This window comes from Amphichorda felina, assembly GCF_050947745.1.
Source record: "Amphichorda felina strain 45539 chromosome Unknown scaffold_9, whole genome shotgun sequence".
NCBI lineage: Eukaryota > Fungi > Ascomycota > Sordariomycetes > Hypocreales > Bionectriaceae > Amphichorda > Amphichorda felina.
In genome coordinates, this window is record NW_028145041.1 from 1,539,535 (window position 1) to 1,553,353 (window position 13,819).

Sequence of the window (13,819 nt, forward strand, 5' to 3'; positions counted from 1 at the left end):
ATCATATCTGCGTTATGAGTCTGGCGCATTAGGTAGCCGCTCTACCACGTATTTCCCCCTCGCCACACTTATTATCGGTACACCTGGAATTTTTCGGATACGCTGCTTCAGCTCCTTATCATTGGTTCCAATGAGGTAAATCCGGTCCTTTTTTACCCGGTCTATCAGACAGTCGTCTGCATAGACACCCTTGTGATCGCATTGGAGGCGCGTCCAGCGCTCGTCACGGGCGACGCGCAGCGCCAATCTGTACTTGGGGCCGAGAACCTCGAGTTCGGCCATGACGCACGAGGTTATGATTGGGTTGCACTTGGCAAGTAGGCAGTCCATCAGGTTGTCGAGGAGCGATAGCTTGCGCTGTACCGTGTGCGATAGGAAATTGGTATCGACCAGCACATTGTACGGCGGGACAAGGCTCTCGTTGTGCTGGAAGAACATGTGGCTGGGCATCTGCGGCGCCTCGCGCACAAGTTCGCCCGATATTGTCTTCTTTTGCGCCTTCTCTTTGGCGAGGGCCTCTGCCTTGGCCTTGTTCACTTGGAGTCGATCATCGCGGCGGCCAATGACGCGCTTGACCTGAAGAAAAGTGTCAGCGCATCATGAAATGTATGCTCAGCTGCTTCCTGCCTACCTTTGCGAACTTCCGCGTCTTCTTAGCGACACCCATGGTGTCCCGCTAAATGGAAAAGGTTCGGTCTCGTAGTGAGTATTTTCGGCGGAGGTATAAAACTCGGCGTGTCGAGTTTCCGTTCGCTCTTGATGGTCGTCTAGAGCCTGGTAGATATCGAGTGTGGCGCCTCGAAAAGTCGGTCGTTGAAGTAGTGTGGCCGTCGCACTTGTCGTCTGGAGATGGAAATTGGCAGTTCAATAAAAATTGGAGGAGGCAAGAATTCTGCCACGGGCGGTCACAAAGGCGGTGGCGGCTTCTGTGCACGGACCACCCATGGCGGGCACCCACCTAAGCCAGTCGCCCAGTGCACGCTCGACGCGTCTTCAAGCTGAGGCGGCGCGTAAAGTGACCATTTGCACCACCACTTTGCACTTCGAACTACGAATACGAATATCAACCCACGATGCCGGCCGCAAAAGTCGTGGAAAAGGGCGAATCGTCTACGGCTGCCTCTAAGGCAGCTCTGGCGGCTTCATCTAACGGATCCCAAACTTATGAACTCCCATGGTGCGTTCAATTATCACCAACAGGAAGTTGGTCTAACCTTGTTCACAGGGTGGAAAAGTACCGGCCGGTATTCCTCGACGATGTCGTCGGCAACACAGAAACAATTGAGCGGTTAAAGATTATTGCGAGGGAGGGGAACATGCCCCATGTCATTATTTCGGGCATGCCGGGTATTGGAAAGACCACAAGTGTGCTGTGCCTGGCGCGGCAACTGCTTGGAGATGCGTACAAGGAGGCCGTGCTCGAGCTCAATGCCAGTGACGAGCGAGGTACGTTGGAGATGTAAATTTGGGTCGCAAAATCTGTCTAACCCGCATCGCAGGTATCGACGTCGTGAGGAACAGGATCAAGGGCTTTGCACAGAAGAAGGTGACGCTGCCTCCGGGGAGGCACAAACTGATCATTCTCGATGAGGCCGACAGCATGACCTCGGGTGCCCAGCAAGCCTTGCGACGAACAATGGAGATTTACTCCAACACTACACGCTTCGCATTCGCCTGCAATCAATCGAACAAGATCATCGAGCCCCTACAGTCGAGATGCGCCATCCTCCGATACGGCAAGCTATCCGATGCTCAGGTTGTCAAACGCCTGATGCAGATAATTGAGGCTGAGAAGGTCGAATACAGCGACGACGGCCTGGCCGCCCTGGTCTTCAGCGCTGAGGGAGACATGCGGCAGGCCATCAATAACCTGCAATCCACATGGGCCGGTTTCGGGTTCGTGTCTGGCGACAACGTCTTCAAGGTGGTAGACTCTCCGCACCCCATCAAGGTGCAAGCAATGCTTAAGGCATGCTACGAGGGCAATGTCGACTCGGCGCTGGATACGCTGCGGGAGCTTTGGAACCTGGGGTACTCGAGCCACGATATCATCAGCACCATGTTCAAGGTGACCAAGACGATCCCGACACTGAGCGAGCACTCGAAGCTCGAGTTCATCAAGGAGATTGGTTTCACCCATATGAAGATTCTAGAGGGTGTCCAGACACTACTACAGCTGAGCGGATGTGTGGCTCGTCTATGCAAGATCAACATGGACCCCAAGCGTTTTCAGATTCCGGCATAAGACTGGGAAGCTTTGTTGCGGATAGCATTGATTGGCGTTGGAGTTGGCTGGCTGGTTATCTGGTAGAGGTCGTGGGTTGAATGTTATGATACATGACGGGCCGGATTTGCAAAAGACATAGTTTGCTCAGTGATTATATAGTGGAGATGTGTTACTTCTGGCTTCCCTTGGGGGACGCGTTACTTCTGGTTTCCCTTGGTAATTTCCTCTTCATACTGCTCCCATTTGGCCTTCTCCTTCATCCATCTTCTCCGCATCCTCATCTTATGCTCATACTCCCTCAGCCTCGCGTCCGCGTCAATCATACTCCCCAACACCATGCCCGACATTTGGACGTATCTAGTTATGTCGTGTAAGATGCATCCTGGGGAGTTGGTTGGGTAGTGAAAATACTCACACTTTGAACTGGATGGTTGTCCCGCGATAGACGGGTGACCAGGCATACCCAATGGCTCCGAGTACGGCGGTCACGGCTCCCCATTTGGCAGCTCCAATGCCGGCTCCTTTGGCGGCTTCCCAGGCGGCGTCATTGGCCTCCTCTGTTTTCATTAGATCATGGGAGCGCATGTTGAGTTCACATCTCTCTCATGAGACCTATCAGAGGCGGTTGTTAGGCGAAAGTTGAGCCATTTGAGCCTGTTTGCAACGTACCAAATTAAGTACACAGATACAAAAAAAAGGAAAGTATTGGGCTCTGTATACCCAACAAGGCGCAATGGTAGGAAATGGGCGCCGAAGATGATATCGACTTGGTTGTAGGGTATCTTCGTGACGATCTTCATGACGCATTTTCGGAGCTCAAGCCCCCCGATAAGAAGCTAGCGCATCGCCCCCATATAAGAATACGCAGATTTCCTAACGCAGAAACTGCTCGGAATTCCTTTCCTTTCTATTCCTTCCAAGTGCATCCACTTGAAAAAAAGAAGACACGACACCAGCACTGGCAATGACCACGCGTACACTGCAGCCTGCTGGTGCCCTCATGCCTGGGTCTCTACCTCGCTGAGGACTTCTTTTCTAGCGTTTGTGATTCTGCCTGTCGCATCTGTGCATTGATCTTTGCATCTGCAAATTCTGCAGGCTCCAGACATCGTCGCCATGGCTGACAACATGATGGAGGCCTACTACCGGGCGCCGCCAATTGCCAGGTAAGCATCCATTGAGCATACTTAAATGGACTATCAAGCTAACGCGACTGCTAGGACCTTTGCTACTGCTGTCTTCGTATCCTCGATTGTCACAGTCCTCGGCATTCTCCCCACCCAACTCTTCATCTTCCACCCGTACTTCATTTGGAAGTTCCCGCCTGAAATATGGCGCGTCGTGACATCGTTCTTCATCACAAGCCCTAATTTGGGCCTGTTGTTTGATACATACTTTCTCTACCAATACTTGAGCCAGTTGGAAATTGGAAACTCGAGATTCTCCCGCAAGGAGGATCTGTTATGGTACCTGATGTTTGTCAGTGGAACAATTCTGGTAAGTGTGACTCAATGTCATTGTTTTGTGCTCTCAATCCCTTCCCCCTGTTGTGCCTCATATATCTGCCCGGATAGTGCTTTGCCTCTACAACTATCACGGTTCCTGGAAATGAGGAAGATTACCCCTGCATGTCAGACCGACCCATCATTCGCAATCTCAGGGCGGTCTGGGGTGTAGGCATGGTGGGATGTCTTATGGATGGCTCTTGTGATTCTCTATTCACTTGAGTGGTTTTTTAGCTCCCTACATTTCATCCTCTCACACACTTGGTGTTATCTGTGATGATTGTCAGTATAAACTGACCCAACTGCAGATCTTCGATGCCATTCTTGGGTTTAGCTTCCTGTTGTTCCTCCCAGGATTGATCGTGGCCTTGTGCTACACGGTTACTCAGGACCAGCGGGGCATGAAGGCGAGCTTTTACTTCATCACTATCCCTGCCCAATTGACACCGTACTGCATGATTCTTATCAACCTACTCTTCCCTGGAGGCGCCATGAGGATGATCTTGCAGATCGAGGGGGTAGTTGCGGCCCATCTCTACGATTTCTTAACCAGGATTTGGCCCCAGTTTGGCGGTACTGGTAAAAGTCTTCTTCCCACACCAAAATTCCTCACCACACTCGTCAATACTGTGAGTGGATTGGGGGCAAGGGTCGGAACCAGGCGTCCAGCAGCAGCTGGTGGTTCAACAGGGCGTACCACAGGAGCATCAACGGGCCCTCTGCCGGATTCATGGCGGACTAGGGGACCGGGACATCGCCTGGGTTGAAATAAAACGACCCGCATGTACAACTAATAAATGTGTATGAGTTATGAGATGACAATACAACATGTTCGAAATATAACTTGGTCTATTTACAGCATGATAATAATAGCTTAAGGTCTGCTTTCTCCCCAAAGTGACGTTGAGAACCCCGCCTCCCATAACTCCATGCTTTCCCGATTATGTTACAAAAAGACCCGGCCAATCTATTCCCACATTCAATCATCCTTCATGAGGCATCTAACCGTATAATATCCTACTGTCACCGCTAAGTAGAGGCGACTCGGAGGGATCGATACGCTTGTTTAGGTGCTCCAACGACGCTGGAGTCTCTGTTGCCATGACAGGATTCCCGCCCAGGGGGCGGTCCCCAAACCTCGGTTCTGAAACAGCCAGGGGTTTCGAGATATTGACGCCTCGAGGTCCGGGTTGCTTGTCTGTCGGAAGGACCTGAGGCGGATCGTACATCTTTGACGCCTTCGTTCTTGAAAGTGAGGGCAAGACGAGTGATGGGACCTTGAACCTTTGCTGCTTTGGGGGCGGCGGGGGAGGAGGAGGAAGAGTGGTGGCCGCAGAGGCTGGCTGGCGGGGTGGAGAAGACCCGCGGATAGGCTGGCTGTATGAGCGGGTATGGTGACTAGTGATTTGAGGTCCTGGGCCGGAAGGATGGCTGGAATGGGCAGGCTCAGGCGTGCTAAGATATGTGCTGAGGGCATATGAGTCTGTGGGATTGCTCGGCAGACCTACGAGAGGTGGCCGACTCCTATCTGAGGGACGACTCATGGTCTTGGGGATATAGGCCGGGTGAGCCGGCAAGGGCTCCACGGAGCCATGATTTATGGCTTGCGTATCGTAATGATAGCTGAGTCCGAGGCCATGACCCCCTTTGTCGCCCTGAGGGTCATTGTAGTACCCAGTATTGGTTGAGTAGGCGCGCTTGTGGCCGAAGTCCGGACGGCCCTGGATCGAGGATATGGACTCGGACATCATGTGTTTGGAGTCATTGGGGTTGGAGGAGATAAACCCAAGGCCCCCAGGAGTGTCTGGGGGAGGGGAGTCGAGCTTCTCTCGAGCATTGCGGCGCTGGCGACGACAGTGGATGAATATGAGAACGCCCGCACCGAGGAAGAGGAGGCCACAACCAACGCCAATACCGACGACGGCGCCAGTTGTGAGAGTGGCTGAGCCAGCACCTTTTGGCCGCTTGCTGATATCCTCTTCGGGTTCAGTAATGTTGACCAGCTGGCTCGAGAATACGTCGTTATTGATGCCGACGAGGCTGCCGTCTGTGGGTCGTTGTTCGCATCCGGCTTTCAGAGCTACGAGGACTGGGAGATGGTTAGTCAAAGATGTCGCCGCCGATCGAGCCTAAGGTCTTACAGTTGGCAAAGTAGCTTTGATTAACGCTTGCTTCTAAGCATTTGACGCAGTTTCTATAGGTCCAGCCTTCCTCAAAATCCTTGGCCTTGTCGCAGTAGTCATAGGCATTTTCGGGGCTTGGATCTAGCAACGAGGTCTTGAGAGCGTCGTGGAGCGGGGCACACGCATCCTCAAGGATACATACTGTGTCTCCGAACCCCCCCACGGCCTCGCCGGGGTAGGAATAGAGGCAGACATCAAATGAGTATCGCAGGTTGTCTTGTTGGCGTGTTAGTACCGGTCCACCTAGCACATCTTCGGTGCGTGTCAACAACTTACACAAGAATGAGTGGGCGTCGCTGTCGTCGCCAGAAACCGCCCTGCTCTTCTGTAGACACGAAAGACAATTCTTGAACTTGATGCCCTTCCCCGAGTTGCTAAAGTCCTTGTTTTCACAGACGATGTCTGAAGTATTGGTTCTAGCCGCGTCGGAGCCGCCCCCATCTGAACAGTAGGTCTGACACTCCGAACCCGGGGTAAATAGCAGGCCGTGGACGGAGGGGACTGTTGATAATAAAATCGCGAGAAGGAAGCTGGAGCCCTCCATAGTTGCGACCAAGGAACCGGGGCCCGGGGGTGGAGAAAAATGGAGATGGGGGCTGGTTTAAAGTCGGAGGTATTATGGTTTTGCGAGGGTAACCATGGCAGACCAGGTGGTGCAAAAGGCGCCGAGGAAATGGAGTTGTCAAGGAGAGACACTGGCTCAGAATCTAACAAGAAGGCTAAAAGCTTTGAAGATGGACATGATGGGCGTTTGGGCGATATAAGCGGATTCCGTGGGGTCGATGGTATTCTTCCAGCAGCTCGGCGCCTAGATGTTTAGCGGAGAGCTTGGAAGTGTATATTGCTCCGAAGCGTCCAATGGCGAGGCTCCATCTTGCAGGCCAATATCTAGAACCTAGGAGGCTTGATTGGTAGGATGGTGGGTGCCTGCATAATGGGACTTTGTGCGAACTGCGAGGAGCCAGGAATAGTAACATCAAGGGGAAGAATGGGGAAGGCCCGCAGGCACGGAACTGCTGAGAAAGCTTGGACAGCTGACGGCGAGTGCCTCCAGGCACGCTCAATCCACGAGGGCAGGAGGTTGCGGCCAATGAGAGACCGTAGCTGACGGATCCTAGCGGGGGCACCTGAATACTTTGGCCAATAGGGGGCTGCCAATGCGACAAGGTAACTGGGCGGCTAGAAGTTGTAGCTTATTGCCTTATTGCCAGACCTCATGCAAGCTTTGACAGTCTCAACAGCAACTTGAAACGAGGGGAGGCCTGGCGAGTGGCCAGCCAGACGCCGGCCACGATAGAGACCGCCTTTTATGCTTTGCCGAGGCCGATCTTTTCCCCCTTTTCCCCTTCGTTTAATTGCCCTAACTAGTAGTTGCCAGGTTCCTGCACAAGATGCGAGGGTCACCATGCATTGGGTCGCGTCACCCGCCCGCATGCCAACTGCAGTCAAGAACTGAGATGGCCATCAGCCTGCAACACTCATTCACGGAACGTGAAAGGCGTTTGACGCCAACTGCGCATTGTAATTAGGAAAAAATAAAAACAATCTGGCGACTGCTGTTCCGAGCGAGGTGTTGGATCTCTCGAACCGACAAAGCGCGCCAGATGGCTGGCCGCTCCCGCGTCTACGGTGGTGAGCTTGTGCTTTTACCGATGGCATCTCCAAACTCCAGGGACGCGTGGATGTGATAGAAAGGTAGGGATGCTGCATGACATATGGACAACACCCACTGGGCCAATCAGCATATACAGCCAAGGCAGCCATGTGCAAAGTGTACCAATTGAAGGGCCCGGCCCCGCAAATTATTGAGTTTCGATTTTGCCTGGTGACTTGTCCATGCTGGAGGGAGGCGATGTTGTGCGTCACCGGTCTCTCGTACCTACTTAGTTAATATCGCATCCCACTAAAACGTGAGATAGAATGACCGGCCGACGTCTTAGACCACAATCATTGTGGCCGTTTAAACTGCTATTTAACCGTTTCCCGTCTTTCGTAAGTCAGATCCCCCAATCTATATAGAGTAGACGAGCAAAAGATGAGCTGTCGGCCTTGTAACCAGAAGCCGAATACCCTCGTGCTTCTGGCACGTGTGTTTCACGAGGCTTCCTACGAATAGGCCGGCTTCATAGTAGAGGGGCCCGGATTTTTATCGAGGAAATGATCACTTACCGAGTGGAATGCTTCGACTGGGCCTCTCACAACCGTCCCGCTAAAGTAGAGCCATCTGTAGAATAGAATGGTGAAGAATTGTCAGAGCGGGAATGACTTGACTGGTGACGACTATCACTGATGGCCTCAATGTGAAGCCCCCAATCTCTGGCCCGTCTCCGCCTATCACCAACGACGTGGTAAACTGCCAATAAACATGGAGATTACCCCGAGGCGAGGATGCTGGCTGAAGAGATTTTTTACAGTTTGATAAGTACTTAGGTACCTTGATAGAGGTACCTACGTACGGACGACTTCATGTTTCGTACTTGTACTACACCTCTCAGGAGGTTGGTGTTTCCTGATAGGTTACATTTCATGCAAGAACTCTGCGGGCAACAATGCGCCACCAATTGAGACTACAGGCTACTTCATAGCATCGAGTAGGAGTCACTATTACGTGGCTTCCTTATAAATGATGTTTGCTTCCAATGTGCAATTGCTTTGTATACTACAATCTCAAGTGATTAAGCGTGCCCGTAACCCCCGAGCCCTGGTACTCTCGCGGTCTTTAATCCTGTAGCCCACTATTATTTTATTTGTATGTAATTCCTTTCGGTGCCTTCAACTCATTTCTATTACAAGTACTATTGTTAAATGAAATTATTTGAGGTACTAGTAGTTGGGAGCGCCACTAACAGTTTGTTGTTGTTGTAACGAGATTACAGGTAGCTACTCCGTACTGATGGACGATACGGCCGGTCAAATCAACTAGAAGTACTAGTACACAAGCCGGGCACTGTCGCGAACATCGGGTTCGTTGACACTGAAGTCAATGAATCTGACTGACGTTGGTGCCCGAGCAACGTGTCAAGGCTGTCTCGATTGGTCACAAACATTTGTCAAAACAGGGAAGATTATCAACCATGTCAGACCTCTGTAACCATTAACACCATCTCCAGCTTTCAAATTAATGGTCCTTAGGGACTGGGCTGAGAGGCATCCTACGAATACTAATATGTGGGCTCTTTCCGGCCTCAACCATTCCCTACCCAGTACCCTAGCATTTGATGGGGTAACTGTTCCGAGGTCACAACTTGAAGCGGAAGCTTGTTGGACAGAGCGGGAGGCCTTTATCAATTTCCAGAATGCGGCCATCTGCTGTCAATTGAGGAAAGCTGAAGAAAGTTGCCAGCAGCAAAGCTCGAGCACACGTGGATTCTCACCCACTTGTGACCGAGCAATTAATTCATCGAGAGTGATGGTCGAAGGGTGGACATGGCAATGAACGAATGCCGGGTCCCACCGGGTCCCGGAGTGGCTAGTTGACCCACTCTTCTGACAAAGGAGTGGAGGAGGCGAGGCAACTTGGGGAACCCTGTGAAACTTCTGGGGGAGCCGCGGGAGTAGGCGGACTGCATGCGAATGGCAAATCGTCACAACCCCTATTATAGTTATATGGCACACTTGGCAAAGACAGAGTGTAAGAGAAAGTCGAACGTGCTATTACTACTTATGTAGATACAGCATCTTGAAGCCTTTCGCGATGCCTCTTAAAACGAGAACTTACCCGAGTTTAGGAGTTGGAATTTTGAAAATTGACTCAAAAAGCAATTATTTCCTCTGTATCATAAATACTCCTGGCTACGGAGCACGTGGTTACAGATGTTATAGACTCTCGCTAGGTAGTACCTACGTGATAATTGATGTACGTATGTACTGTATACCCCAGGGACGAATATCTCTCTGTTTTATTCTGTTTTGGCTGTTGGCGTTTTGGTGGGGTGCGTTGGCGGGAAGTGGGGCCACGTGTTGCGGGGTTTGATCCCGTTCCCAAGTACGATGTGGTAGTATCCGAAGCCTCTTCACACCGAAGAGGTTTATCTGGTAATACCTCTCACGGTACGGATACCAGTTCAGTTTCCAGCGGTCATCGCCGTTGCGGTCGACATCCGGGTAGTCCACGAGTCCAACGACCCTGCACGGTTGTGAGACATCCGTACCGTCGTTCAGTTCCAGGCCGCAACTGGCGCTTAATGCGGCCGCATCGTTGGTTGCGTTGCTGAAGAAGTGAAAATGGCCCCCAAAAGCACTGAACGGACTAATTAGCTTGAGTGATTTCCTCCACTCCTTCGACCCTGGCCACCTAGCCGTGTCAATCTGCCCGACCCGTTCCTCCCTTCCTTCCCCTCTTGGTTGCGACCCAACCAACCTGTCAACCAACCTGTTGGTTCTTCATTTGCCTTTTCTTTCGCCGAGCGGACCCGGTTCTTCAATTGCCGTATAAGTTCTCTGCGTTCGACCCAGCGATACTTTCATCCTCTATTGTGAGCCCTGGGTAGTTTCGTTGCGACCCATCGCTCGCTGGTCCGGGGCTCCAGGAGGGCTGAAGGTTGCTGTTGGTCGGGCGTTGGACATTCTTCTGGGCTTCCGAAACCACCGACATAACCTGAATCCTACTTATATGCGTCCAAGCTGGCCAAGATGCGTATCGGGTGCTTGCAGTTCGCTCCTCAAGTGGCAGATACGAACAACAACCTGAATCGCGCCGATTCCGTATTGTCAAAAGCGAACCCAGAGGACCTGGATCTACTTGTCCTGCCCGAGCTGGCCTTTTCAGGTACGTTCTTAATCCGAGGTGAAGTTCTGCGGTAGGGAACGGATAACGATGAAATTATCTTTCCGATGCAGATTTCTAGATCGCTAGATGCTGATCTTGCCTAGGTTATAATTTCAAGTCGCTCCATCAGATCGCTCCCTTTCTTGAGCCCTCCGGCTCAGGCATCACATCACTATGGGCTCGGACGGTGGCCTTGAAGTACAACTGCGTCGTGACAGTTGGGTATCCCGAAAAGGCCGACGTCTCGGCAAAATGGCCGACTAGCCCGGAATATTACAACTCGGCCATTGTTGTAAATGAAGATGGCGAGACGATCGCAAACTACCGCAAGTCGTTTCTCTACTATACGGATGAGACATGGGCGTTGGAGGGTGATGAAGGCTTTTATGGAGGTTTCATCCCCGGCTTGGGCAAAACTTCAATAGGCATCTGTAAGTTGCCCTCTTCAAGTTGCTATGTCTATTGCTAACGTACTTTAATAGGCATGGATCTTAAGTTTGTGGTTCTGTAGCCTCGCATTCTGTCTTGTTGCTGACCTTTTTTTCAGCCCATACAAATTCGAAGCCGCCTGGGACGCCTTTGAGTTCGGTTTCCACATCTTGGAAATGGAATCAAACTTGGTCATAGTCTCCATGGCATGGATGACGAGAGAGGACCGGCGACAGTTTTCTCGGATGCCCGATGACCCCGACATGGACACCCTCACCTACTGGGTAGCTCGCCTGGAGCCCCTGATTCGGTCCAACACCCGGGATGAAATCATCGTCGTCTTTTGCAATCGGACGGGAACCGAGGATGAAGTGACTTACGCCGGAACCAGCGCTGTTGTCGGCGTCCGTGCCGGCGAGGTTAAGGTGTATGGGCTCTTGGGCCGTGGGCAAAAGGAGCTGCTTGTCGTTGACACTAAGAAGCCGCCGTACGCAAAGCTGCTTTATCGCCCAACCAATAGAGGTGTGGCGATGTCTACCCAGCTGCACTCCCCAGATCAGAGTAGTATCGACTTGCCCTCCCCGACAACCAGGCAGGGCGGAAGGGAAAGTCACGGGAATGATGCACAAACGCCCAAAGACTACAAGTCGGACCAATTCCAGCAAAAGGCACCATACACCAAGACTTTGGGCGATGATGGTCAGTTTGGCTGGGACCCAATTGCATCATCTGCTGTCGACTCGTCTAAATCAGATCAACAACCGGACAGAACTGGGAGAACCCCCAAGAGACGACCAGATGCCCCGATCAAGTTACCGAACTCAACTGAGCTGCCAAGGAAGCGCGGATCTGCCGAGTCACCAGGCTCAGAGAGCTTCAATGTCCTCACGCCGTCAGCACCTAGCCCGACACCGATGGCTATTCGTCCCAGACTCATCATCCCCGAATCGCCACCCATCCATCCGTACCAGTATGCCGATGACACCCCAATGAGCGCCTCTTCACTGATATCCGAGCATTCGGTACAATCTTACAAGTCGGATGAATCGGAGGCATCCGTGCAGACTGTCCGGTCGAACCCACGACCGCCAGAAGAGAGCACACCGTATCCACAAAGTGGTGCTCCCCTGAGCGGATATCCAGATAACTCCTGGCATGCCGATGATCTGAGAATCCACAACAGACAGATCACTAGCTCACAGCAGCATGATGGTTCCAACCCCACCATGTCTTTCCATGACATTTCTCCTACGCCTTACTCTTGGCACCCGTCTGACAACTTTCTGCGGACTCAATCCTCGTTTACTACCGGTTTGGGGCAGGGGACACCTGTAGGGAGGAGATCCGAGCCTTTCCCATGGGAGGCCATTAAAGCCGAGTCTCAGCAGACGCCAAAGATTGAAAGCAACTGGAAAAAGACGAAAAACTATGCAGCTGTTGGTTCGACGAGCTCAGGCCACTCCAATGAGCTGTCTAGCAGAACTAGAGCGCGTTCGGGATCTACGATGGGCTGTTCTAGTTCCATACAAGACCGACCGACCAGGACTTCCCAGGACGAACAGCGCGTAGGCCGACCGGCCTCGAGCAAATCACGAAATGATAGCCGTTCTCGGATGAAGAAGAGATCCAATTCGTCTCTCGGCGAAAGTGGAGTTGCTGCCGCCGTGTCAATGCACTTGGAAGGCATCTCGCAGCGTGCAGAGTCAGTCAACAGTATGCGCAAAGGATCGATCCCAGATCCTCTCAAGTCGCGGAGCTGCAGTCGCAACCGGAATCAAGATGGCGGAGATCCGTGGGCGCATTTGCAGATGGACTCCCAGAGAGTTCCTGTTTCTGCCAGCCCAGGCGTCTTTCGGGCCCAAGCTAGTACGCCGGAGGCCAGGGGTTTCTATCGCTCACCATCTGCGTCCGGCCTACAGCAGCGCAGCAACTCCTTCACGAGCATGAACAACCACTTCAATCAGGCGAGAGCGACGGGGCCGGCTGTAGGATCGAATGTTGCTCAGCATGCTTCTCGCACGGCTAGTCGTGGTCGTCAGCCAGGACCCCAGGCCCATTCCTCTTCACCACCTGAGCGTACTTCGTCTCGGGACTCATCGCGCAACGATAGGCTCCACAGCCGTGTGAGTAGGAGTAGACATGAGAGCAGCGGCCGTTCCAGTGGCCATGCTTCTCGAAACGGAAGACGATCTTCCAACCGGAACTTGTCGGAATATCGGAGGGTTGAGTCCGTTGTTCATCCCAACTGCCCGGTTCACGGACGACGCTCAACATCTGTTTCCGATGATGCGAGAAATGTTCTCCCAGAGCATTCACGTCGGGATGCGGCGTACCTGCGTGGAAATTCCAGACCGCAGAGTGCCCAGGCAGAGGTACAGCATGAGCCAGAGCCAGGACTAAGGCCTGAGTTGGAGCTGGGCGTGGATGGGCCGAGGAGCAGCAGCGAGTATAGCTCGCCTGCGGGCGCTCTCCAGATTGTTTTATCTTCTGGAAGATCACACTCAAACTTTGACCCTGCCACACCCAAAGCCATGACTTTTAGTGTGGACGACATCTATTCGGAACCTGCTGATACGCGGACTACGAGGGTTGCTTGAGCGGGTGTCATTGGGGTAGCATCTTTCAAAAGCGAGTTGAGTGTTGTGTTTCTACGCATATTTGTGTCGTATCGTTTTTGATGATTATACTGCATGTCGTTTTCCGGTAA

The 13,819-nt window shown here is 52.3% G+C and overlaps 6 protein-coding genes across 6 annotated transcripts; 3 read left to right on the forward strand and 3 right to left on the reverse strand.

Moving 5' to 3' along the window:
* Positions 1–12: 12 nt before the first annotated feature.
* On the reverse strand, positions 13–667 carry FCF1 (rRNA-processing FCF1 family protein; the record flags this gene model as incomplete). The annotated part of the gene is made up of 2 exons (XM_083198401.1): positions 13–576; positions 632–667. The coding sequence occupies 2 exons, from the start codon at positions 665–667 to the stop codon at positions 13–15; spliced, it is 600 nt and encodes a 199-aa protein (XP_083046136.1).
* A 406-nt stretch (positions 668–1,073) lies between these two features.
* RFC4 (replication factor C subunit 4) lies at positions 1,074–2,245 on the forward strand (the record flags this gene model as incomplete). Its single annotated transcript, XM_083198402.1, has 3 exons — positions 1,074–1,177; positions 1,226–1,446; positions 1,500–2,245. 3 exons carry the CDS (start codon positions 1,074–1,076, stop codon positions 2,243–2,245), a joined length of 1,071 nt encoding a protein of 356 aa, XP_083046137.1.
* A 179-nt stretch (positions 2,246–2,424) lies between these two features.
* On the reverse strand, positions 2,425–2,812 carry ACO1O0_009050 (uncharacterized protein; the record flags this gene model as incomplete). Its single annotated transcript, XM_083198403.1, has 2 exons — positions 2,425–2,584; positions 2,643–2,812. 2 exons carry the CDS (start codon positions 2,810–2,812, stop codon positions 2,425–2,427), a joined length of 330 nt encoding a protein of 109 aa, XP_083046138.1.
* A 531-nt stretch (positions 2,813–3,343) lies between these two features.
* On the forward strand, positions 3,344–4,474 carry ACO1O0_009051 (Der1-like family-domain-containing protein; the record flags this gene model as incomplete). Its single annotated transcript, XM_083198404.1, has 4 exons — positions 3,344–3,393; positions 3,448–3,724; positions 4,041–4,250; positions 4,367–4,474. The coding sequence occupies 4 exons, from the start codon at positions 3,344–3,346 to the stop codon at positions 4,472–4,474; spliced, it is 645 nt and encodes a 214-aa protein (XP_083046139.1).
* A 259-nt stretch (positions 4,475–4,733) lies between these two features.
* ACO1O0_009052 (uncharacterized protein) lies at positions 4,734–6,459 on the reverse strand (the record flags this gene model as incomplete). The annotated part of the gene is made up of 4 exons (XM_083198405.1): positions 4,734–4,876; positions 5,237–5,821; positions 5,874–6,131; positions 6,192–6,459. 4 exons carry the CDS (start codon positions 6,457–6,459, stop codon positions 4,734–4,736), a joined length of 1,254 nt encoding a protein of 417 aa, XP_083046140.1.
* A 4,088-nt stretch (positions 6,460–10,547) lies between these two features.
* Positions 10,548–12,681, forward strand: ACO1O0_009053 (uncharacterized protein; the record flags this gene model as incomplete). The annotated part of the gene is made up of 5 exons (XM_083198406.1): positions 10,548–10,683; positions 10,788–11,114; positions 11,166–11,178; positions 11,231–12,552; positions 12,593–12,681. The coding sequence occupies 5 exons, from the start codon at positions 10,548–10,550 to the stop codon at positions 12,679–12,681; spliced, it is 1,887 nt and encodes a 628-aa protein (XP_083046141.1).
* Positions 12,682–13,819: the final 1,138 nt, after the last annotated feature.